This window comes from Colobus angolensis, unplaced genomic scaffold (genome assembly GCF_000951035.1).
Source record: "Colobus angolensis palliatus isolate OR3802 unplaced genomic scaffold, Cang.pa_1.0 Scaffold73, whole genome shotgun sequence".
Lineage (NCBI taxonomy): Eukaryota > Metazoa > Chordata > Mammalia > Primates > Cercopithecidae > Colobus > Colobus angolensis.
In genome coordinates this window covers 4,669,732-4,696,230 of record NW_012121043.1, presented here as the reverse complement: position 1 = coordinate 4,696,230, position 26,499 = coordinate 4,669,732, and the positions used below count along the sequence as shown (strand labels likewise).

The 26,499-nt window shown below is 36.4% G+C and overlaps 1 protein-coding gene across 3 annotated transcripts; it reads right to left on the bottom strand.

The window, feature by feature from the left end:
* CHMP2B (charged multivesicular body protein 2B) lies at nt 1-25,094 on the bottom strand. 3 transcript variants are annotated; one of them, XM_011927581.1, is made up of 6 exons: nt 24,801-25,094; nt 14,558-14,649; nt 9,543-9,737; nt 5,496-5,598; nt 1,927-2,033; nt 1-1,778 (listed from the first exon to the last, which is right to left on the bottom strand). In XM_011927581.1, the coding sequence occupies exons 1-6, from the start codon at nt 24,832-24,834 to the stop codon at nt 1,668-1,670; spliced, it is 642 nt and encodes a 213-aa protein (XP_011782971.1). In that variant the 5' UTR covers nt 24,835-25,094; the 3' UTR covers nt 1-1,667. The 3 variants fall into 3 exon arrangements, with proteins under 3 accessions (XP_011782971.1, XP_011782972.1, XP_011782973.1); XM_011927582.1 differs by having other exon boundaries at nt 9,633-9,737; nt 24,801-25,071; XM_011927583.1 differs by lacking the exon at nt 14,558-14,649.
* Nucleotides 25,095-26,499: the final 1,405 nt, after the last annotated feature.

Genomic DNA, 26,499 nt, shown 5'->3' with positions numbered 1-26,499 from the left:
TAAGAAAATGACAACAATAATAAATCTTTATTGAGATTTTTTTTAACAAAATAATTTTTAAAAACAAAAGCTCTCACATGTAAACAAGAAAGTAAATAAGTTAGATGGCATTATTATGTACATCCAAGAATCAAAACATGTTCCATAATCCAGTAAAATGTTTTGACCCATCACTGTTAAGAGAAACTGTATTTAATACTATCAATAACGAAACCTAATCTTTGAACATTATAAAATGGTTTATGGAATATAAACTATACAGTTTAGTTTTTCGTTCCTCCTGGCAATCCGTGTCACATGTATAGTAGTCCTAAGACGTATTTTGTCAGTATTAGCCCAAAATGTCCACCGTCCTAAATTAACCAGCTTACACATATCTCCTCCAGTTTTCATGGCAGGATGTGTTAGAACCCATTTATTACAACATCACTTTTCAAAACTAACCTAATCCTAACTTCTATTCTAACTCGTCTGGCACTCCTTCATTTTCTCTCTCTGTCTACACATTCATTAGATACCATGGCAATTTCACCTTAAAAAATACTGCTAATACACATTTAGACAGTAATTTCTGGTAAAATTGTGGTTTATGGAAGTTAATTTTTTATTTTAAAAATGTAGGTCAAGCATTGTCATAGATGTAGTACTTAATTGAGAATAATGGCTTCAATTTAGAAGATTCAATATACACATTCAACAAAATTAAACAGTTTAAATTATAATTCACATAATTATAATCCTCACTTTTTAGACGGCCAAAATATATTGTTTACTTACTATAAAGTGTTATTTATTCATTGTCTATTTTTACTAATTATATTCAATGCACAGTAATGGCATCAAAGGGACAAGTCATCATAGGTTTCTTCTGAGACCAGGGCAACCTGGTCTGTTTTAAGAGAGGAGTGTCTAAAATAAGAGTACATATTTCAGTGAGGCCCACAGAGATAGAAAAGAGCCAGGATAATCTTTGTATTGAGGCCTTGCTTTCGGTTTTAAATGTAATTCTTTTCTGCCAGCTGAAACGATTTAAAGATGTGCACAATAGATCTGTGCTATTTAAGGCAGGTGCCAAGCACATTTTGAAAGGTAATAAACTTACCAACTAGAATGTTCTCCCAACGGAAAAAGAAAAAGAAAAGCTATGACAGTTTTTGTTTAAGACAGACGTTTAAATAGCACTCTTCTTTTTGACCATTTAAAAATAATTTGGCAGCTGTAACTGCCTATGGTCATAACACATAATCACTTACAAAAGACAAGCAACAGATACAGAATTAATGATATACTTTTAATATTTTTACAACCCTCTTGAAGTTGGTGCCTAACGGCATTTAACAAGATTTTTATATTCAGTGAAAAAGATTTAGAACATAAACTGACATCAAGTAAGGACTATAATTTCTCTGTGCCATGCAAAAGAGAAGTCAAGTTTTTACACATCATCACTCCTAAATAGTTCTAATTAAAATCCAAACTGTTCCCATTTTTGCATCATTGTCATTCTTTGGCAAAAGATTCAAAATAGCCACGGGTTAGGAAACAACTGTTCACTCACAGTCTCATTTTTTTTTTTTTTCTGTAAAATACATGTATTTTGTAAAAGAAATCTGCACTGTGCTTGGTTTATACTACATAAGTAAGCAAAATATTATGACATTTTTTGACTAATCTACTCCTAAAGCCTTGAGCTGCCGTTCAATCTCTTCATCTGAGATTGTAGCCTTTGAAGTAGAGGCAGATGGTAAGCTTTGAGCAGCTGATGGAGCTTTGGCCATCTATATTCAACAAAGAAAAACAAAAGCGTGCGTTAGCAAACATTTGGACTGGGACGTAACAGGATGTGCTGTAAAGAGGTCTCTTTAATTTCCTTTTGAAACAGAAATAAAAAACATGTACCCAACGAAGAAAAGATGATGTCCATACCTTTCCAGAAATTTCAATTCCAATTTCATCAAGAACTTGATTCACAATATCCTGGCTTTCTTCTTCATCATCAGAACCATCAAAGATGTCATCAAGTGTGTCATTGACTGGGGGATAGGGGAGAAGGAGCAAAGCATTTACTTTCAAACAAATTTCAGGTTAGATTTACATATTTACAGTCTAGCTCAACTATTTTGTATATTACAGAAGCAAATTCAGTGAACTAAAAAAATCCTTCAAAATGTCAGTGAAGTACATTGATAAATACATATTTGAGCCATTAAATCCGGAATAGTGTTCATTTCAACACAAATTATCCTATAGTAAACAAGTCTACTCTGTTTTTTAAAAAATTACATCTAATAGACAAAAAATCATGTGATATTCAAACCTACATGTTTAAGGTTTTTAAATATTATTTCACAAATTGTATCCATTAAGCTGGTAGAGGAAGAATATGCACGAGTAAAATATCCTGTTAACATCCGGAAAACAATTTACTCTTTTTATATCTATAATCATATTTTTATACCTCTTAAATTTACATTCAAGATACACGTAGAACATTCTAAAGAAATCTAAGGTTCAGTATTTTAATAAATTTGCCTAAAGAATGATGTCCGATTTAACAGGATTATTACTGCTACAACCTTTCCTACCTCTCTTCCCTCCCCAAAATATTTACTGAAAGCACTCTGTATAGAATGCATCATGTTGAGTTGTGGGGAAACAATTTTTGATGGATTGAGATTGTGTCTTTTTTATCTTTGAAACTGGGCACCTAGTGCCTGAAATGCAATACAAATACAATGGGTGTATAGACGGAGAAAAATAAAGACCTCGGGTAGTTGACACTTGAGTATAAAAGAAAAAAAATTCAACAGATTGCGGTAAGATAAAAGATAAATGATTACAAAATTTCAGAGAAGGAGATTACATCCAACTGGGAGGAAGTAACATGTGAAGTACTCTGGCAAGGACACACAGGGTTTAACCACACAGAGACACAGAAATGGAACGGCCTGGGCAAAGCCATGGTGAGGCAACAGGGACACAGGCGAGAAAGAATAAGTTCTTCTGTTTGGTTGTTATTTAAGGTACATAAATGGAAAATGTCTGGGAGAAAAAAAAATTACAGCAGTTAGCCTAAAATTGTTCCTCTCCTGGTATCTGGTGAATGTCCCCAGAAGAAGACAGACAGGTAACCTAGTCTGATTTCCTTGTAATCACGTTGGAAACTGTGGCTCCTGACAAATAGGCTTAATGTTTACTACCAGAGTCCTTGTCTGTGGAACGCTTGTACCAGGGTGTCCTGGTTTAGGACTGCTATAGTAACAAACCTATAATCTATGGGTTTATGCATCATGACTCCCTGGAAAATGTCACGTAAGGTAGGCAGTCATCTAGGGTATAAACTGAAGATGTTTCATAACCTAAACACTTCCTTCATGTTTTTTATTTAAAATTTGGGGATTTTATCTTGTAGTAAGCAGAAAACCCCTGAAGGAATTTAATCAATATGCTCAGAGGTAAGATCCTGGAAAAAAATAATTTAGCCGTATGTTACTCAGATGTAACTTAGCAAAGTAATACGGGAGATGTGAAGTCCAGGTCATGCGGAGTTTATAAGTCCAGGTCATGCGGAGTTTATAAGGGCCTAAGTAAAGAAGTGGTTGCAGAAAAAAAAAAAAAAAAAAATGAATGAAGTAGATAGAAGAAAAAGATGAGAGAGGTGTAATCAGACTAACAAAGAACGCTTTCAGAAAAAGTGTAATAATGCTCATCACAGGTATACTATAAGATTTCCCAAAGATCTTGTGTCTTAACTTAAATGTGAACAAGCTTTGGAGCAACATAGAGAATATAAATTCCAACTGGAAAAAGACATATTGATTTACACCTTGAATTTATTTTGGGATGAAAATATTGTTAGTGTATTTTACTAGGTTGTTAAAAAAAATGAGCAACCATCAATAACTACTATTATACTACAGACTAATTTGCAATGTATTAAAATACAAATGAGAACAACTGCAATAGGTATTATAGATATCTGATTAAGTAAGGGTTATTGATTCTTTTCATTATAGCTTAATGGAAAAGTTAATTTCTTTGGTAAAGATTGCCATCACTCGCATTGGAAACCACATGTTAAATACTATGATCATTATATAAATAACAGTTTATATAATAAACAGTTCTCTCAGTCATTAAAATATGATTGATGATGTTTCAACAACCTGAAAAAACTCATAGTTTTCAAACTAAAGGCCTGAAGTAAAAACTACAGAACTTTTGGAGCTGTCAAAGATAAACAGGCAATATTATTACAACCGAGACTAAAAATAGGTATCCTGAAATAGAATACTAGAATAATAATGAGTTTATTAACCCTGGTAACTTAATTCGATACTATTTTATACACTAAATGTTATTAAATGCTGTTAAACTAAAATACTAGCAGATAAGCAAAGCTAAACTGGTATATCCCTACGCAGTTGTAAAACATTTATTTTTTCTATTGTTCATGTTTTATAGTTGTAAAACATTTAGAAAACATACTTTCAAAACGATGCCAGTTTTTAACATAATATAAATAATGATCTAATGTTGATCAGGGTGCTATGAAGGATCAGTCATTCATTATTGGTGAAATAAAAATCGGTGTAGTCTTTCTGGAAAGAATTGGTAGCACAAACCGAGAGCCTTATAAAAGCTAATATTCTAAGGAGATTTCAGAAATTCAGTCAAAGATAATGCTTAAACATATTTTAAAAGGACTATCAAACACGTTAAAAATTTTACAACGATCTTACTGACCAACACAAGAATGGTTTGATAAACTAGGGTATACTGATGCTAAATGATATTAAAGCTATTTTTTAAAAAGACTTCAGAGAAGATTTAATGTCAAGGTCACAAGTATATGCTTATGTTATACTACTATGTTTTTAAAAAGCAAGATATTCATAATTGTACATATAAGGTGACTTCACTTTTGTAGATCAAGATTATGAGAGAAAAACAGAAAATAAATGTACAACATTAACAGTAACTACATCTGAGTGCTGTGATGATTTTTATATGCTCTGTCTCTGTATTCTCTGCACTTCCACCATAACATGCAATTAGTTTATATTCAAAAAGACAAAAACTAAATATTAGAAGACTCTTGTGAGAGGGAAAAAAAATGAGAAAAACAAACAAACAAACCAAACAAAAAAGAGCTCCATTACCTCTACCACTAATACAGGCAAATCTTCTATAGTACCAAAGAGTCGACATAACTCTGAAACTGCCTGACTTATATCATGAAGAATTATTTACCTCACAAGTTGGTTTTTGTATACTAATCGATAAAGTAAAATTGCTAAAGCCAACATGTAATAGAGATATGGCATAACATATTTTATACCTTTCCCTCAGTTAAATACAAATCGAATTTTGAGCCTGTCATTTTGGTTTCATCATTTCTACCTTCGTGAATGAGAATATGAGACTTAAAGTAAATAAATGTCTAATTCAAAGATAAGAAAACTATACATTTCATTATAACTTCTTAAACTTACTCATTTCTTCAGTCATTTCCATTTTCATGTTTTCCTTCTGGAAATTCTGCATTGTTTGTAATGTCTTTTGTGGATCCATCTTCTTGTTAACTGCCTGCATTGTCTTTAAATGTATTTACAAGATTCATGTTACTTTCATAATTCTGAAAATTTTACTATGAAATAAGTCAAAAGGGAACACATCAAATATAGACAGGCTTTTAAAAGATAGCCATCCTACCGTAATCAAACATACAGTGGTAAATATTCTAGAAAAAAATGAAAGTCATTTGGAAACCATCTGCTTAACATCTATATAATAAAGACCCGTGTGGAAAACCTCATCTGAACAGCAGGCAAGAAATTATGTAAGAAAAAACATTATCAGCATAAAATCCTTTGCTATTCAAATAGGAAAATTAAATTTACCTGTTTATGTGGCAAGTAGGTAATGTCAATAAATTTTTAAATTTAATTTTTATAAAAACTTTCATTAACATTTTTAATGTCTAAATTTCAAAAGATTAGAAGATATACTAGCATACATACTTAATCTATTAACACATTTAAGATGACGGTTTAAAAAAATATAAAAATGTGAGTTTTGAAAAACTATGTGAAAACAATTCTCTTACATTATACATTCACAACTCATTTCACTAAGAGATTAATGTTCTCTAGCATCACCAAAATTTATTTACAATCATGTGTCATGTGCTTACCTTTTGGTTAATGACCCACAGCATATACGACAGTGGCCCCATAAGATTATAATACTCCATTTTTACTATACCTTTCTTATGTTTAGCTATGTTTAGATATACAGATACTTAAACCGTCATGTTACAACTGCCTACAAAATTCAGTACAGTGTAGCCTAGGACCAACAAGCTATACCACATAGCCTAGATGCGTAGTAGGCTATATCACCTAGGTTTATGGAAGTATACTCCAAAATGTTTGCACAATGATGAAACTGCCTAAGATGAATTTTTCAGAATGTTAAGGCAGACATGACTGCATTTTTGTATATATGATGCATAATATATGCACGATAAACATATGTGTATGCATTATATAGCTAATTCAGTATATTAAAAGAAACCATACAATAGAAAACACGTTGATTTCAAAGATATGAGGCAAACAGTCCTTTCTCAACTGCATGCAATACTGTAGTCAAAGTATTCTTTCCAAGTATGACACTGCATTCCCCTCATCCCTGCCCACCCCCAACACACTTAACTCTCTAGTGGCTTTCCAGTGCTCTTAAGTGCTAAAAGTCAAATTCCATAATTCTTATGAGCCCTAACATGGATGAAACTTTGCACTACTGTCCTCTAGACACATCTTTTATTCCTTAAACGCGCTATGTTTTCTCTTGCCACTTGAGGCCAGGAGTTTGAGACTAGCCTGGCCAACACGGCAAAAACCCATCTCTACTAAATACACAAAAATTAGTGAGGCACGGTGGCTCACACCCACAATGCCAGCTACTCGGGAGGCTGTGGCAGGAAAATCGCCAGAACCTGGGAGGCAGTGGTTGCTGTGAGCCAAGATTGCACCATTGCACTCCAGCCTCGGCAACAGAGCAAGACTGTCTCAAAAATCAGACAATCAAAAAGAATAAGGTAACTGAGAAACAAAATGTATACTGAAACGTTCTCTCTCTCTTCTTTTTTATTTGAGAGAGAGTCTCTCTCTGTCACCCAGGCGGGAGTGCAACGGCGTGATCTCGGCTCATTGCAACCTTTGCCTCTTAGGTTTCTGCAATTCTCCTGCCTCAGCCTCCCAAGTAGCCGGGATTACAGATGCCCACCACCATGCCCAGCTAATTTTTGTATTTTTAGTAGAGGTGGGGTTTTGCCATGTTGGCCAGACTGGTCTTGAACTCCTGGCCTCAAGTGATCTGCCTGCCTTGACCTCCCAAAGTGCTGAGATTACAGGCATGAGCCACCATGCCCGGCTTGAGGCTTGAAACTTGCTCTTTTTAAAGATTATAATGTGTCACTGTACTTTTTGGACTTCACAAAATGGATGCACTCTACTCTTTATTTGCACAAATGTACTGGGCACATATAAAATTTCGTTACACACATATAATGCATAGTGATCTAGTCAGAGTGTTTAGGGTGTCCACCACCCGAGGAAAATATATTTTTGTTAACTATAATCTCCCTACTCTGCTATCAAAGATTGAATTTATTCCTTCTAACTGTAAGTTTGTACAGCATTCGACTTTCATGTGCTCTGCTGTCTAAAACGCAATTGCAGTTAATACTCCTTACTTGTGGATTCCATATTTGAGAATTTACCTACTCATTAAAATGTATTTGTAACCTCAAATGAATACCTGCAGTGTTTTAAGGCTTATCTGTGGACATTTACAAAGCAGCAAAACATCTGAGTCACCCAACATGCACATTTCCAGCTGAGGTCAAACAAGCTGATGTTCTGCCTTCTTACTGCAAATTAAGTGTCCTTTCCACAGTTTATTTAGTGTCACATTTTTCTCACTTTTGTACTTTTTGTTGGTGATTTCACTGATAAAAAATGATCCCCAAACATTGTATTAACATGCTGCCCAGTGTTCCTAAGTGAAAGAAGGACATGATGCGCTTTATGGAGAAAATATATGTTAGATAAGCTTTGTTCCGGAATGATAGAGTCCTATTGGTCATGAGCTCAATATGAGCAAATCAACTCTCTATTAAATATGGCATCTTTAAACAGAAACGCAAGGTTAGTTAGGTACAGATTAGGTGATGAAAAAATGTTGTGGGCAAAGGCTCACAGAAATATAACTCAGTATTTCCCCTGGGAGCAACGGTTCAATATGCACTATTTCAGTGTTCCCGACTTCATGGGACATAACTACTATGAATAACAGAAAACCGCCCGTGTATACCATTTCCCTAACATAAAGCTTGTACTTTCCTCTGAAGCTTTTTTTTTCTTTTGCACTTCATATTCATAATCCCTCTTGTGTACATCTAACCTCTAATGATATTCTTAAAACCTTTGTCTTATGCAATGTCTTTTAGATCACCCTATTCAAAGGTCTGTGCAATTCATAAAGCTTAGCACGACTGATATATAGTGGGTAGGTTCCTAGAGACATATCTTAAGCTCCCCCAGCTGAACTATAAAATTTGTGAAAGCAGAGCTTCTGTCTTAGCCTCTTTTGATTACTACCAGTATCAAGGAGTGCTTTATTTATTAAATGACTGAAAGATTCAGAGTCCTTTAAACTCTACAGTAAAAACACTGATTATAGATATAGAAAAATGTGTTTGTGTGTGTATGCAGTAAGTTAAACATCAGCTCTAGACAAACATTCTGATAAATCTTTCTTACTATTCATGTGACCTTCTGACACATTCATAAAAATGAATCAAGAGGAAATTATCACTCAAAGGTAGTCAGAACATACAATGAGATTAGGTGAAAAATCATCTGACAATTAGAGGGGAAAAAAGTAAATACTTTTAAAAGTCAATTTTATAAAATCAGAAGCTACATGTGATCTTTAGAAAATGGGATTGTTGGCCAGGCACAGTGGTTCATATCTGTAATCCCAGCACTTTGGGAGGCTGAGGCAGGCGAATCATCGGAGTCAGGAGTTCGAGACCAGCCTGGCCAACATGTGAAACCTCATCTCTACTAAAAATACAAAAATTAGCCAGGTGTGCTGGTGGTGCATGCCTGTAATCCCAGCTACTCAGGAGGCTGAGGCAGGAGAATCTCTTGAACCCAGGAGGCAGAGGCTTCAGGGAGCCGAAATCTTGCTACTGCACTCTAGCCTGTGTGACAGAGCAAGACTCCGTCTCAAAAAAAAAAAAAGAAAATAGATTGTCCTCAAACAATAAATTTTGTATTAAAACATATCAATAAAGAATCTAGAAGTAATTACCTGGATTATCTAGTATTATAACTCATTTCACTAAAAATTACACACATTTTGTACCACATATATACCAGAAGGTGCTTTTAAATCTACTTTCAATATTGATATTTAAATATCATTTATAAAATTATAAATCTATGAATATAAAAGCTCCCACTTACTTTTGCTGTGGTAGACATTGCTCCAGCCATCTTCATTTGGGAATTCATCACTTTTGTCTGTGTAGACATAGAAGTAACTTTTGAACTTACAGCAAAAGTTCTCGTCTTCTGTTTCCGTAGATGCACGAGTTGTTTGGCTAAAACTCTGCAAGCTTCCTTATTACCAATCTTGGCCATTTTCTTAATTTCTAATTCCTAAGAGAAGAAACAAACAGAATAAATGAAATCATTAACTGGTAGTCCTCAATAATTTATTTCAGAAGAACAGATCTAATATACATAACAGACCCTTTCTCCCCGATCATGAAGAGGGGAAGGAGCTATTATAAAGTCATAGAGCAAAAGAGTAATCTAAGAAAGAAATTTAGCCTGCATGTTTACATGGAAAGGACAGAACTAGTATCTTCATCCATGAATACAAAGCAAGTCTACACAACAGTGCACATGTAGAGCTCAGAAGAAAATTTTTAAAAAAAGACTATCCAAAGGAAAGTAAGAGAAAAAGAACAAACATCCAAGCAAAGAGATGGTGGGACAGAGCAATAAAGGGCAAGGTGATAGATCTAAAACTAATAATATCATTACATTAAATAAAATAGTCCATTTTATACCTCAATTATAAGACCGACTGTTGGATTAGATAAGAAAGCAAACCCAACTATATGCTATCCGAAGACACCAACTTATACAAAAACAAAGTCGAGTGAAAGGACAGAAAAATATACGCTATACACGTACTTATCAAAACCTGCCAATCTAGAGTGGCTATATTAATAGAGATGAAATAAAATTGAGAACGAGGAATACTACCAGAAACAAAAAGGGGTATTTCTAATGATATAAGGGAATCAATACATAAAGATACCAGGACAATCTTAAATGTATGTGTACCTAATAAAAGTGATTCAAAATATATAAAACACAATGGACAGAACTGAAAGGAGAAATAGACAAATGCATAAATTAGCATGAGAAATATCAGCATCTCCACTCTTAAGCATAAAGTCTAATTGCTAAAAGTAGACAGAAAATCTGCAGTGATACAGAAGGCTTAAAAAACACCATCACCAATTTGACCTCACTAACATTTGTAGGAAACTCCAACATTGACAGCAGAATATACATTCTTTACAAGTGTCACTAAACAATCACCAAAGTATTCCATATTCTACATCAGAAAACAGGGCTCAATAAATTTTAAAGGACTGGAATCACACAAAGTATGTTAACTACAATGAAACTCAAAATTCGTAAGAAAAATATGAAAAGAAAATCGCAAATAAGTGGAAATTTAAAAATAATAGTTCTAAATAAGTCATGGGTTAAAGAAAAAAAGCACAGAGGAAATAGTATTTTGAATTTAAGTGAAAATGCAACATAAAAATTTGTGAGCTGCAGTTAAAATTGCTCTTAGAAGAGTTTACAGCATTGAAGTTTACATTTGAAAAAAACGAATACTTCATAAGCTTCAACATAACATAGAAAAAGGAAGTACAAATGAAACACAAAGTAAGGAAATAAGATAAACAAGAAAATAAATATACAAACTAGGAAAGAAAAATCTGGCCAGGCACGGTAGCTCACGCCTGTAATCTCTCAGCACTTTGGGAGGCCGAGGCGGGTGGATAATGAGGTCAAGAGATCGAGACCATCATGGTCAACATGGTGAAACCTTGTCTCAACTAAAAATACAAAAATTAGCTGGGCGTGGTGGCACTCGCCTGTAGTCCCAGCTACTTGGGAGGCTGAGGCAGAAGAATCACTTGAACCCGGGAGGCAGAGGTTGCAGTGAGCTGAGATGGCGCCACTGCACTCCAGACCCATGACAAAATGAGACTCCATCACAAAAAAAAAAAAAAAAAATCCATACAGAAAATCAACGAAACCAAAAAGCAAAAGCTGTTTTGTGTGTATGTGTGTGTGTGTTTAATAGATCAATCAAATTGATTAACTACTAACCAGGCTGATGACGAAGAAAACTGAGAAAGAGACAGAGAGACGGAAAGAACATAGTTACAAATACTGAGAAAGCAAAGAAGGGCATCACTTCTTATCCTAAAGATGTTAAAGGATAGTAAGGGAATATTATAAACAACGTATCAGTATATTTTAAAATTTAATAGAAATGGACAAGTTACTTGACAGACTAAAGCCACCAAGATCATTCAATAAGACAGATGACCTAATCCACTGCATATCTATTTTAAAAAAGAATTTGTAGTTTAATAATCTACCTACAAAGAAAATCTTCATTCACATATGACTTTACTGATGAATCCTATCACACATTTAAGGAAGAACTATACAAACTCTTCCAGTAAAGAAAAGAGTACCTTGCCAACTCATGCTATGAGGCCAGCATTACTAGGCCAGCATTATTACCCTGATATCAAAATCAAATAAAAACACTGCACTGCTTCCTACACTACACACACACAAAAAAAACTACAAATCAGTATATTTTGTGAACACAGATGCAGATATTCTTAAAATTTCAGCAAACTGAAAATATATTAAAAAAATATGTCATTAGCAAGTGAGGTGTGTGCCTGGAACAAAAGGTTGATTCAACTTTTGATAATCAAAGTAATTCACTGTATTGACAGACTAAAAAAGAAAACCACACAACTATTTCAACAAGTACAAAACACTGCCGAGGAAAATTGAAGATCTAAATAAATAGGGATCTAGATAATGGAGAGATGTAATACCTTCATAGGTCAGAAGACATAAGGTTAATATGTCTTCTGTTAATGTTAATTAACATTATGTTAATATGTCTTATGACACAATGTTAATATGTACATATTCAACATAATCCCAATCAAAATCTGATCTTTTTTGTAGAAACTGATCTGTATTCTACAGTTCCTATAGAAATGCAAAGCACCTAAAACAACCAAAACAATTATGAAAAAAGAAGTGTGAAGTGGAAGAATTAATGCTAACTTTTAGACTTACTTTAAACCTTTATTAACAAAAATAATGTGGTATTAGCTTAAAAACAGTCATATAAATCAATGGAATAGAGCCCAGAAAGATGCCTACATTTGGACAACTGATTTCCCACAAAGATGACAAGGGAAAGTGTCAGCAATAATTATGTTGAAACAACTGACCTTCCATATGCAAAAAGTGAACCTCCACCCTTGCCTGACACCATACTGAAACTTAATTCAATACGGTTCACAGTTTTAAATGTAAGAACTAAAATGGTAATATTTCTAGAAGAAAACATAGGAGAAAATATTACTGACTTTGGGTTAGGCACTCAGAGCTAGTACACTAAAAGTAAGTAGTACACTAAAAGTACTAATTATAGAAAAAAGGATGAGCAATATTAACAACTCCACTCTTATGCATACACTCTAATTGTGACAAGTAGACAGAAGATCTGCAATGATACAGAAGACTTAGAAAACACTATCACAAATTTGACCCAATTGACATTTGTAAGAAACTCCAACATTGAAAAAAAGAATAAAAGAATAAAAAATTGTACTTGATCAAAATAAGTCAAAAAAACCCTTTCATTCCTCAAAAGACACTTAGGAAAATGAAGGACAAGGTTAAGAACTTGGAAAGAATATTTTCACAACATATACTTGATAAAGCATTTGTTTCCACAATATATAAAAATCTATTGTAAGTAAGAAAGAAAACAATTTGATGAAAAAATAGGTAAAATATGTGAATAGACACTCTGGCAAAAAAGATAAGTAAATGGTAAACAGGTATATAAAAAGATGTTCAACAGCATTAGTGATTAAGAAAATGAAATTTAAAATGGCAATCTACTATACACCCACTAAAATGGCTAAAATTAAAGACTGTCAACTCCAAGTATGGGAAACAACTGTAACTTTCATACATTACTAATGGGAAGAGAAAACATTACGGGCACTCTGCAAATTTTTCAGCACTTTAATTTTAATTTTTTAGCAGTTAAACATACATTTACCCTATGACCCAGCAATCTCACGCTCAGGAATACACCCAAGAAAAATGAAAACCATGTTCACAAAAACTTTGATTGAATGTTTAAAGCAACTTTATTCAAACAACCAATACCTGGAAACAACCCAAACGTCCACTGGCTGGTAAACAGATAAACAAATTGTGAAATATCCAAACAATTGAATAATACTCATCAATAAAAAGTAATTAACACTAATGCATGAAACAGCACTGATTAACCTCAAAATAATTAGCTGAGTGAAAGATGCCATAAAAAGGAGTTGATATATTCTATGATTCCATTTACATAAAATTCTAGAAATGAAAACTAATCTACAGTGACAGATCAGTATTTGCTTCACCAGGAAAAAGGGAGACAGGCAGGGATGGGTAGGAGGGATTTCCAGGGGCACAAGGAAACTTTTAGGGAAGATGGGTATGTTCATTACCTTGACTGTAATAATGGTTTCATGAGTTTATACATATGTCAAAACCTATCAAATTGTACACCTGAAATATGTACAGTTTATTGCATGTCAATTATCCCTCAATAAAGCCATTTTTTAAAGATTTGAGGCAACATACACATAAAAACATACCATAAAGAATATTTAAAAATGAAGCAGATCAGTCTATTATAAAAGTACATTTATTGTCAAAGACACAATGATCTTTAAAATATCAAGCAAGACTCCTCCGAGTTAATGTAATTTTTTAAATAACCTTCCTTTGTTTTCCATGACTATTTTATCTTTGCTGTTAACTAAGAAGGTGGTTCTGCCTTGAGCAATATTTCTTCCTAGATACTCATGACTCTCACAAACTGAAGAATAATTTGATTCTATAATCAACAGAATACACAGAATCCCAATAAAAGTCAGCAGAATGACACAATAAACAAAGGTAAGCAGAAGACACAAAAATTATTAACTGCCATTTCTTAGTTAAGTAAATCACTTGCCACCTGCCATGTGCCTTTTTCCTAGTTAGCTAATTATTCCTACAGTAATTTCCAAATTTGTTTGAAAAGTTAAACTGAAATATAATGTTCTACTTACCAGCTGTTTTTCTTGTTTCTCTAAAGCTGCTCGATCTCTGATTATAGCCCTCTGTGTACCTCGTAACTCTCGATTCTGTTCCTTTATTACATCTAGGAGAATCACAAAAGAAACCTAAATTTATGGGTTGTAAAATTTTCAATAACATTTAAAATACCGGATTCACAGATCATGATTTTTAAAAATCTTATATTGGCTGGGCACGGTGGCTCACACATGTAATCCCAGCACTTTGGGAGGTGGAGGCGGGTGGATCACCTAAGGTCAGGAGTTTGAGACCAGCCTAACCAAAATGGAGAAAAGCCATCTCTACTCAAAATACAAAATTAACTGGGTGTGGTGGCACATGCCTGTAATCCCAGCTACTCGGGAGGCTGTGGTAGAAGAATAGCTTGAATCTGGGAGGTGGCTGCGTTGAGCCAAGATCATGCCATTGTATTCCAGCACTCCAGGCTGGGCAACAAGAGCGAAACTCCGTCAAAAAAAAAAAAAAAAACCCTTAGATTTACTAGATGTCAATTTTTTTTTACTTTAACCTCGATTACACCCTTAAGGGCACTATCCCCGAATATAGTCACGAGTGGTGAGAGCTTTGTCATATGAATTGTGGGGGGCAGAGGGGACAATTCAGTCCGTAATACACACCTTTCCTCAGACATCTATAGACTGACCCCAAATAACAAACATACTCTCATTTCCCTGTCTTTCAGTGGAATCATGAACCTCTTCCTCTGCAACACTCAAACACACCCGATCTTCTTTTGGACTTAGCTCCCTATTTTGTCAAAGCCAATGGACTGATATAAAAAACATTTACCACTTAGCCCACTGTTTCCATAGAAAATGTGCTCTAAATTTTAAACTCAAATAATAAATGAATTTCTGGAGTACAACTCCTTTGTGTACTAAGGACTCCCTAAACTCAACTAGTATAAGATGAATTGGCAGTATCAGATGTTTTGTTCTGTTTTGAGACGGAGTTTCACTCATGTCACCCAGACTGGAGTACAATGGCGCCATCTTGGTTCGCCTCTCAGGTTCAAGTGATTCTCCTGCCTCAGCTTCCCGAGTATCTGGGATCACAGGTATGTGCCACTATGCCTGGCTAATTTTTGTATTTTTAGTAGAGACAGGGTTTCACCATGTTGGCCAGGCTGGTCTCGAACTCCTGACTCAGGTGATCCACCCGCCTCGGCCTTCCAAAGTGCTGGGATTACAGGCATGAGCCACTGCACCCAGTCATGATGATGGTCTTATACAAGCTACAACAGTGCTGCTCAGAAAGACAAGCCACTATACTGAGAAGTTAAATTGTGGCCAGATAATTGTCACAGGTGCACAGCAACTGCTGAAAGTTAAGATCTAAAATTCTATCTATATACATTTTTTTCATTATGAGGGTGATATAATTAAACATATAAATTTGGTCTTTGTCCTGGGTTCCTGGCACAGAGGGCCTAAAACCCTTGAAATTTCTTGAATGATAGGAATGTCTTTTGTTATTCACAACAAGCTCCTGTGCACCATATCTGAGTATATGGGGTAGGTGTGGGAGGGCAGCTGATAGCCTCAGAAAGGTTGGTCACCAGAAAGACCAAACACTTGACTAAAGGGTGAGACATTTTAACCCCACCCCCACATGTCAGCAGAGGTGGGTGCTTGAGATTAGGTTATGAAAAAACCTTAACTAAGAGATTCAGAGAATCTCTCAGTTGGTGAACACATTGATATGCTAGGAAGATGGCATACCCAGAGAGGGCATGGAAGCTCTGTCCTCCATCCTCGACCCTTGACCTATGGATCACTTCCATTTGGCTATTCCTAGTTGTATACTTTAAAATAAACCAGTAACAGTAAATGAAGCACTCTGATGAGTTCTAAGAGTTGTCCTAGTGGATTATCAAACCTGAAGATGAAGTTGTAGGAAAACCTGGTCAGTCAGAAGTACTGGTGGCAACCTAGGACTTCCAAGTGGCATCTGAAGTAGGGCAGTCTTGCGGGACTGTCTTTCACTTATAGGGTCTGCCCTAACTCTAGATAATTACTGTCAGAACTGAACTGAATTGCTGAACACCCAATAGGTATCTGAGAATCATCGAGGCTAGGTATAGCCATCTTTATGGAAAAACAAGTATGATTACATGTGAATTCAACAAAACATGTAATTTAATTAAAATAGTTTAATTTCACTTTTCTCAATTTAATGTAACTATATGTACCATAACAGTCACTGTATATTATAAAAGAAAAATAAAGAAAATTAACTACCGCATATTCCACAGCCTCATAGTTGTTAATAGGCCTATTAATATTTAAACAGTTCTAAGCCATAAACTCAAAGCGGCTAATATTACATACTAAAACATAATCACAACACTTTAAAACATATTATGGAAAGACAGTAAAACATATTTTCATATGAGACAATAGAAATATACTATAAAACTAACAAATTACTCTTCTTTTTTAAAAACAATCGCTATATTAAATCCATGTTTAATAATTTGGTCTTCTAGATAATTCAGAAGGAATAATATGAAAACGGTCTGAGACAATTTTCATGTTTTTACAGCCACGTTTATTATCCACTAGATTTATTTCTTAGTAGGTATGATTTCATCCCAAGATTACAATCTCTTTAAGAGAAGCGAATACATATATTTATTTATTTGCTTGTTTGTAGTCCCACCTTTCTTCATGCAAATACCATCCCAATACATCATACTTAGTAGCGATCTATGGGAGTACAAACACATACATTGAAATGTGAAAGGATTCCTCTCACAGGCATATTTAACACGTCTTTAAAATGTAAAACAAAATCAGTTGTCAAAAAAGATAATTTAACAATAGTAAAATCTGAAATATGATAGCTAGCTTTCTACAATGGAAATGTGGAGCATTGAAATAATAGGCTATTTCCCTTATAACTTTCTACCTTCCCCATTTTTAAATGTGAGGCAAGATCATGACAAACATGTACAGGGTACTGTTGCCACCTAAGAGAGACAGAGTGCTTGACTCCTGTCTATCCTCTGCTTCTTTCTTCAGGCAGATAAGGGTGTACACTGAATTTTTCATTCTCTAGGACTTCATCTACCTTGTGGTTTGCTGCAAAGACGTCACAATAGGTGGTAATAGAAAACTTCACACTGTGAACCTGCCAAAGGTATATGGATATGATATAGCATATTCTCTCTCTTACCATTCAGTGAGATAAAAAAGGGTCTGGAGGCTTGATTCATCGAACACCCTCTCTTCGCCCATGCCCAGCACAACACTTAGAAAAGGCCACCCAGGCCGGCTCCACTCTGGGCATTAAAAGCCTGTCTCGAGTCTTTCAGGTTCTTCTTACTGAAGGAAACACACAGGTCTACAGCAGAGTGATAAGATCATAGACTCAAGTCTTGGACTTAAGAGACACAAGCTGTTTCTGCCTTGTTTGGTTCTGAGTCAGTATGGTTTACCTGCTTACAAAAAATAAAAAGTCAAAAAATAAAAAATAAAAACAAAACAAAAAAGGTCTCCCATATGGTCCAGTCTAGCTCACTAGAATTCTCTGCTTGGGGTTTGAGGGCAAGCCCCAACTTGAATGATGCCTGTCCTCCCTATTATTAGTTTAGATATAATTTGTACATTTGAGGATAAAAGCAAAAAGTATTTATCAAGTATAAATATGGACATTCATTAATTTGTGAGTCACACTATTTAAAGTGCCTTCCTTTTGGGGGAAGGTGGGGGGCTATCTCAAGTTTGTAAGGCAGTTCAGGATGAATGCCTCAGGAATGCGGGAACAGTACGCAAATCACCACCAGTCAGCAGGATTCAAGCTGATCTACCAGACAAGTAGCCACTATACTGTATGTTGTGCTTTTCACTGTAAGGTCATAACAGACTTTTTAATTTAACAAGCCAAATTTCCTACTATTAAATGTATTTATTTTGAGAAAATACATTTTTATCTATGCGATTTTATTGCCTATCAGTTCCTCTAAACCTAATCATTATATGAATTGAGATAGAAACAAAATGTTCCCACATCCTACTTTATAATCTCCATTGACTAGTTTCAAGGTATCAAGATCTCCAGGGAAGAGGTAGCTTCTACTTTAGACTTCACCTACAAGCTCTGTAACAGCTAGTATCAGTGGGAACAGGGAGCACTGTGACACTGGAAACAGCACTGGACAAACCCTAATTGTGCTATGGCTATAAGAAAAGCCCAGAGTGAGTGCGAATTCAGCTGACTAGGCATGATGGAGCTTGCCAATGAACAGTAAAGTGAAAAGAGGTCCTGGCTGTGTGAGGATGTTTCATCTTGGGTTGATGAAGAGAAAAAAAAAAAACGCAAAAATATTACAAACTCAAAAGCTAAGGCGTTAAAAAGAAACATTAAAGGTCACTATCTAGAAAGTTCTGGTTCTAGGAACAAGATTTACTCAAATGCAGAAGGAAAATGAGAGTGAGAGTGGGTACAAAGTAATTAGAATTTGATCTGCAAACCAAATTTGCTTCTCAGGTTTTGGGAATGGTATATCTGAGACTCAGGGACAAATATTATCAGCTTAACTAATCAGTTCTAATACATGGTAAAAAGAAAACAAAAGGCAACTATAGAAAACAAAAAGAAAAAAGGGGGATCATGCCAACAGCTTTATTCTACCTATACATGGTCAGGGAGCCAACCAACTTAAGAACCAGGTTTAAGCTGAGAAACAGCAGGACTTGGAAGAGGCAAAACACTGAAGAGAAAATGGGAGAGTCAAGCCAAGACCCATGGTAGCATATGCGGTAGCAAAAATAATATTTTTCTCCTACTAGTAACTCTCAAAACTCACTCAAGCCCTGAGGAATTAATCTGAACCAATTTATAACCATAAAAATGCCAGTGTTTTCAAGAACTAAAACAAGGTTTTGAGATGGGCACATGGCAGCAGACTTTTGAGTCTCGTTTGGTCCTCAATGACAACAGCTTTAGTAACATCATCAATAAAACTTCAGTTCAGAAAACTGTCAAAGCGCATTTTTCAGCTTAGATAAATGAGAGAATGAGAGGGAATGTGTCCTGGAAGAAAAGCCTCACAGGCCAACGGACCTGAAGATATGAAATGGTAGCAGGAAAGGAAATGTCTGTCTTTGGTGTCATGCTGGGGATGCGGAAATACAGAGGGAACACTTTTGCCTACAGAAATAACTGTTCTAAAAGGAGGGAGAATGTTTTTCTAAGAAAATGCTCAGAGGAGTATACTGTGTTCCTCAATCCCATGTTCAATTATTTTTCTATGGTATGTCAAGAATGGAGGGATTAAGTAGAAAGTAAAATTTGAGTTTTTTAAATATCCAGAATAAGGAGCACTAAAGGGACACACGACATCCTGGGAAAGACCTGAATTCTGCAGGTGCCACCAGGAGAATGGCGTATTTTATCATGGAATAGAGAAAAAAAAACGTTTCTGAAAGATACTCCATTTTACTTCCTTTTAACATCAGAAATACGATGCATCACAACTGATACATTGACAGGCAATTTATCCCAACTTAGTCAAAACCTCATAGTTTCTGAACTCTGGACAACTAGCATATGCAAATATCATCCCAATGAGGCAAAAGCCAAGAAGCTTTGTTCCTCTTCTCTCCGTAGTGTTTTTCAAATTACCTCTAACTTGCACTAAAGTTCACAGTGGGTGGCAAAGTGTGGATCCAGGTTCTTCTAAGCCCTGGATGTTGGAAATACTACTTTGGTTAGTAAATGATATTATTTTAGAGATTTAATCTCTAAATTAGAAACTCTTGCAGATATATTTTCATTTCTGCTGAAGACTCTGAAGCCCCTTACAAACATGGAATGTAGAAGAGACTCAGAATAAGCATTATTCAACTTTGAAAGTACAGGAGGCTCTATTATGGTTCTAGTGAATCCAAGTCAGAAAAAAAATGCCACAAAAGGGGAACACAAGTAGTGAGGTACTTAATAGAGACTTTGTGAAGAAACAAACCTAGGATAGTTCAAGTTCACTAGAGGAAGAGAAAAAGGGAATTCTAGACATAAGGGCATCAAAAGCAAAAATACGTCAGGGCGAGAAAGAGTACGGTAGATACCAACGAACAGAAGAACAGTGCTGCCGGACACCAAAACGTCCAGAGAGATGGCTAGAAAGGGAAGGGTCAGTTCAAGGAGAGCCATACATGCATTATTGAAACACTCACAGTGGATGCTGTTGGTGCCAGAGATTTCATAAAGGGGTTTACACTGAGGAGTAACATAGTCAGATTTGGGTTCAAGTTTCAATTACACACGCAACTTTGTGGATGAAGGATTTAACGGCTACGAAGCTACAGGAAAGAAAAGCAAAAAGGTGATATAGTCAAGTACAAGGTAAGTAGGATCCGAATTAGAGCAAAGAGTTGCAGGAACACAGAGGAAGATCCTATGCGTTCAATATTTAAGAAGCAAAAGCAGCAGGACTTGGTAATGAGTTGATGGTAGAGGGCAACATCAAGCACTGTGGACACTGGAAGAGGATATGATGATGAGTTCTGTATGGGATCTTGAGTTTGAGGTATTGTGAGACACCGAGGTACTGATACTCAGCGAATTGTTGGACATCTGGCCTGAAACTCAAAAATACATCTAGAGACACAGATTTGGGATCTATCAGTACTTAAGTTGTAATTAAAATAGGAGTAAAAAAAAATCATGCAGGGAGAGAATGCAGTTAAAACAGTGGTAGCCTAGGATGGAACCAAGAAGAACACTAACACATAAGGGGTAGGTTTAAGAAAAAAAAAAAATATATATATATATGGAAAGGAGAAAGAAAGGAGCGGTCAGAGGAATTTGGGGAAAATTAAGAGAGTGTTATGTTTTGGAAGTTAAGAGAGGGAATTTCAGAGAATAAATTAATTATCAGGATCAAATGCAAAACATAGGCCCAAGAGATGATCACTAATAACGGCCATTAGATTTTACAACCTAGAAGTTACTGATGATCTAAGCAACATCTACTGCTATAAGATGGGGGAGGCAGTCTGTTAAGTAAAGAAGTGGAGATAAGACATCACTACTCCTTCAAAAGGTTTAGATAAAAGCAAAAAGAAACTGGTCATACTTCCGAAGAAATGCTGTGTCCAGGGAGAGTCAGGAGTGGGTTATTTCCAGTTTCACCACCATTACAAAGTAAAGCTCTACCACTAATTCCAAAAGAAAAGTCTGGTTCCAGAAAGAATGTAAACGTTGCATGGTATCTACGAAACGTTGAGAATTTCATGTGCTTGATAAGAGGAGCAAAATTAAACTGTTTCATTATCAATCTCTAATAAGAAAAAAGTAGTAATAATACTCAAAGGGAAGAGGTCCTAGCTCTGACACTTAATAGCTGTATGATCTTGAACACATGATTTAGTCCTTTGCTTTTCTCATTTTATATGGATGTTACATGAGTACTTGCAGGTTTTACGAGAAATAAGATACTGCATGCACAATGGTTAGCACAGTGTTGATTTAGTCAAATTTGTCTCTACCGAGGTTAACAGACAAAAATTATATAGTGCTTAAAGAACTTCACTTTTAAGGCATGTTTAGTTGTGCATTTATGACAAGTCCTAGTGGGATCCTGATTTACAGGTTCATAATTAGCTTCCCTAAATAGGTCACTATTAGACTACAAAGGGGGGAAATAAACACTGTAGGTAAACATAATAATATATATATATATGTATATCCTTACACAGGTAAAAGGAAAACCAAGTAGTACTCAATTGTAATTTCAAATTCCAAAGGATTCTTCCCTTCTCTTGAGGTATACCTCTTATTAATTTCTTTAGCAAAGTATACACTGCAGAGACTTGTTCATCTTTGTGTCAAAAATGAATTAAACATAACTCTGAATAGTAATAAGTGCTGTAACGTTGTCTTCCTTTTTAATTTACATGTGCAGTAGTCTTTAATGATACAGTATATAACTCTTCCAGCCAATCCAAACAGAAAAAAAGATTCAATTATTCCCCAGATCTATAGGCAGGTACATATTTCCCTTATATATCAGAATTTCATTACTGCTGGAACAGATTTAAAAGTCAGCACACAATAAAAGAGCTCATGATCAATCCAAGGATCTGAGAGAAAGAAATAAAAATACATTAAATTTCATATTCATAATATACAGCCTCATTACCAAGAAGAATGCTGTCACCTTTTGGACAAAACAAAAAACCTTCCTTTCAATAAAACAGAGAGTAAAAAAAGTAAAGCTCTACATCAAAATAATGAAAATACAGATCTATTTATTAAGATGTCAGTAAATGATTGGAATGGAAACGATAATGTAAGAAAACATCAAGTATGCATCTTGGTAGTTTATAGTAAATGTACCTGCTGGCCAAATTTACATTTGGAAATTGCACATATGGTTAATTGAGTGGCATAGTTCCTAGCAAGAGTCCTTAGGACTTTTTTTTACAAATAAATCTATTCAGCAAAAACATTATTTCTTGGAAGAAATAACTGCAAATGAGTATACAGTTAAACACTCATTGCACATCCCCATTGTCTTTCTTTTCTCCCCTCTACACTTCAAGTACAATAGTCACTAGATTTCCAAAGGCACCAGGAAGCACAGAACTGAGATTTATGTCTTTGAAAATATTTGACGGTATTAAGCAATTAAAACTAGAATGTTTGGTTTTCATTGTTAAAAAAAATTAACTCTAATCGTAACATCACAGTAAGGGAGATTAAACCATTTTTCCTCCATTTAGTAAATTCTCACTACATAAAGCTAAACAACAAAAAACCCTGTAACTATATAAAACTCAAGCAAAAAGAAAATAAATCGTTCCCCCATCTCCACTCCCTGGAGTACTGTAAAATAAGTGAAGCTCACAACAGTGGTGGCTAAAACATTGAAAAAATAAAGTGCCATATTAAAGATTAAGCAGCATTCTCATGAAAAGCACACAGAAAATCCATTTCACATCATTGATCACATTATATACCAAGTTGGTAGTTATTCCAGGTATTGCAAATGGTACTTAATAAAAAGTCAATAAATCAAAAAAAATGTTCAGTCACCCAGATTAAGGAAAAATGTATTATGTCATCTGATAAATTAGAGGTGAAGTAGCATCATGTGTTGAAATGAAGAGTAGAGTAGCAGGGCAGAGATGACTTCTTTGTTATCCTCCCCAAAATAATTTTGCTGGCATTGGAATAGTCAACACAAAGGAATGAAGGAGTCACTTCCAGGTCTGGACGGAGCACCCTATTTGTACCAATCACCGTCTAGCTACCACTGCTCCTTTTGTGGCAGAATTAGACCCTTACAAAGAAGTGATTCTTTGGCTGAACCAGCAACAACCTAGACTAAACATATAATGGGGAACACAATTTTTAAATAACTTGAATGAATTTAATTGCTGGTAGCAGTCAATGAAAATATCAAGTATTATATAAACACATTACAGGCATCGCATATGAGCACCATAAAACTTGTACATTCTTTTACATTCACTTTTCTCCCCTCAAGATGATATTAATCTAAATGTGGGAAACAACCCAAGTATCTTCACATGTTAAACTTCTATGAAGACAATATATACCCCATCTCTTATTTTAGTTGGCAAATGATAATCATAAGGGAGAAAAATCCATTATGAAAACTAAATCTGGGCCCTTCTCTTGGGTTTATTTTTCTACTGGGATCAATCAAAAAAGCATTTGTTTCATATCTCTTTATTGATGGAGTGTTCTTAAAGAAGCAACCGACCCAGACCCAACTTCATTTCTTAACTAGAGCCTGTTATCCCCTCCCCTCCCCTCCCCATTCCGAGGCTGCAAGTTTCCTGTCTGGATGCCTACAAGTAGTACGTCTCCCAACCCAAGAGCAACAATCGAAGCAGAGGAAACCAACAAGAAACCCATCAGCTCTCCAATCTACTGACACTCAAGGGCCAGCAGCACCCCGCTAGCCTTCTCGAAACGCTCAGCATCCTGCTGAGGAAAACCCGAGGGTGGGGGAAGTGTGAGGCTAGGGAAGCAACCAGACTGCCTAGGTGAGCCTAAGGTGAGGTGAGTCAGAAGCAAGAGGGAGGCAGAGAAGTGGTGCAGCGAGGGCGGTCACCTGTGGGACCACTTGATCCAGCCCCGCCTCCAGGGACAGACAGTAGGCAGAATCCCGGCCGGCAGGCCCAGAAAGACGCTGGGAAAACGCTGAGCTGGGCCCCTTCAGCCCGGCCTGGAACTCACCATCCACGGTTTTCTTCTTGAAGAGGCACGCCATGGTTCAAGACCGCGCCCGGGCGGCCCGGCTCGGCCCGGTCCGGCCCAACGCTGGGAAAGGACAGGAGGAAAAGGAGACGACCTTGGCGGGTTTGGGGTGGCGGAGCGGAGAGACAGCAGGAGGAGGTCGGGGTCGCCAGGCAGGACCCGCGGAAGGCGTGTATCCGCAGCTACCGCAGCCGCGTCACCCGGAGCTCAGGTGACCAGGAACTAAGACACTTTTTGGAGAAGTCACTTCAAGGCGGCGCCTGCGCGTTGTGTGTCGCGCCTGCGCACTACGGAGTTTGAAGCCGCGGCAGCTTTCCTCACGTCCGCGGCTGCCAGTTCCTCCTGCGCGCGGAGTGGCAGTGAGACTGGTCTGGGGCTGGCGGGGATAGGAGAGCGTGGGGCCACGGGTTCTGTGCACGGGTTCGGTGATGATTGAGGACAGTGATCAGCCTTGCTTAGAGCTTCACCGCTTGTCCCGGGGAAAGCTGGATGCGGGATCTACGGGATCCTAGACTAAGTGTGGGTTGTCCCGGCACCTCCTGCACCCACTCCGAGTTGATTTATTACAGTCCCGTTGCTGTTAGTATTTTTGTTGTTGTTGCTGTTTGTTTGTTTGTTTGTTTTTACTCGAGTAAGTCCAGGAACTGGCGGAAACGTTCAGTTCAGCACCCGGTGATCGTTGGCCCCTGGAGAGTTCACGGTCCTTTAGGCACTGACTGGCTCGGCGACCTCCCGGCGCCCACCCGCGCAGACCCCTGCGGGACCTGAGCCGCTCACCTGTCGCCCGGCGCCCCAGACTCCGATGACCCAGCTTAGGTCTCCGGGGATCCAGTGTCTAGAGTTGGGGGGTCTCGGGGACGAAGGGAAGTTTTTTAATGCTACACTTTTTGTTTAAGGTTCGTGGCTGGAAACATTAAAACACACACACACAGATTTGTAGGCTAGTCTAAATGTCTCCAACTCTATTTCTTGATTTCTTGTAAATCATGAATCAGAAAGTGTCATGGCTATACGGTGATCCTATTAGAAGTCCTCACAGCCCTTTACTTGGGCTTTTTGTGAAAAACTACATATGTTAAAGAAAAAGTGTAATGAATTATTTAAAGAATCCTTGCATGTATAAAATGGAAAATACAATCTACGCGTGTGTACCTGTATACACGCTCTACTGTTTAAAGCAACACTGCCTTCCACAGGATGAAAATAATAGTAGCATTTTTTTCATAAATATGATCTCTGATATGGAAGAATATTGACACTATTATTAGCCACTTCTGGATTTATCAATCATGTCTCAAGGCTTATTTAATATTTATGATAATCAAGCCAGCCTTTCCCATCTTTTCCCCTCCGGAGATATCCAAGCCCTCATAGCCACTGATAATGCTGCTGCTGCTGCTAAAAGTTAGCTGAGAGTCTGTTCAAGAAAACTTTCTTAAGAATGACGTAGTAATACGCAAGATATAATTGTTTTGCTTCTCCTCAAGTTATTCTTGATATGGGAAGATGAAGTAAGGAAACATTAGGAAGACATGGAAGTGAGAAGATTTAGTCTCTGCTCTCAAGACCTGGCCTTTTCTGGAGTGAGCTCTATGGCAGTTTGCCCTGGCTGTCTGTTGTAATGAATGGCATAGAGCTGTGCTTGAACGCATGAGAGGCAATAAGCTGTTATGTGTGT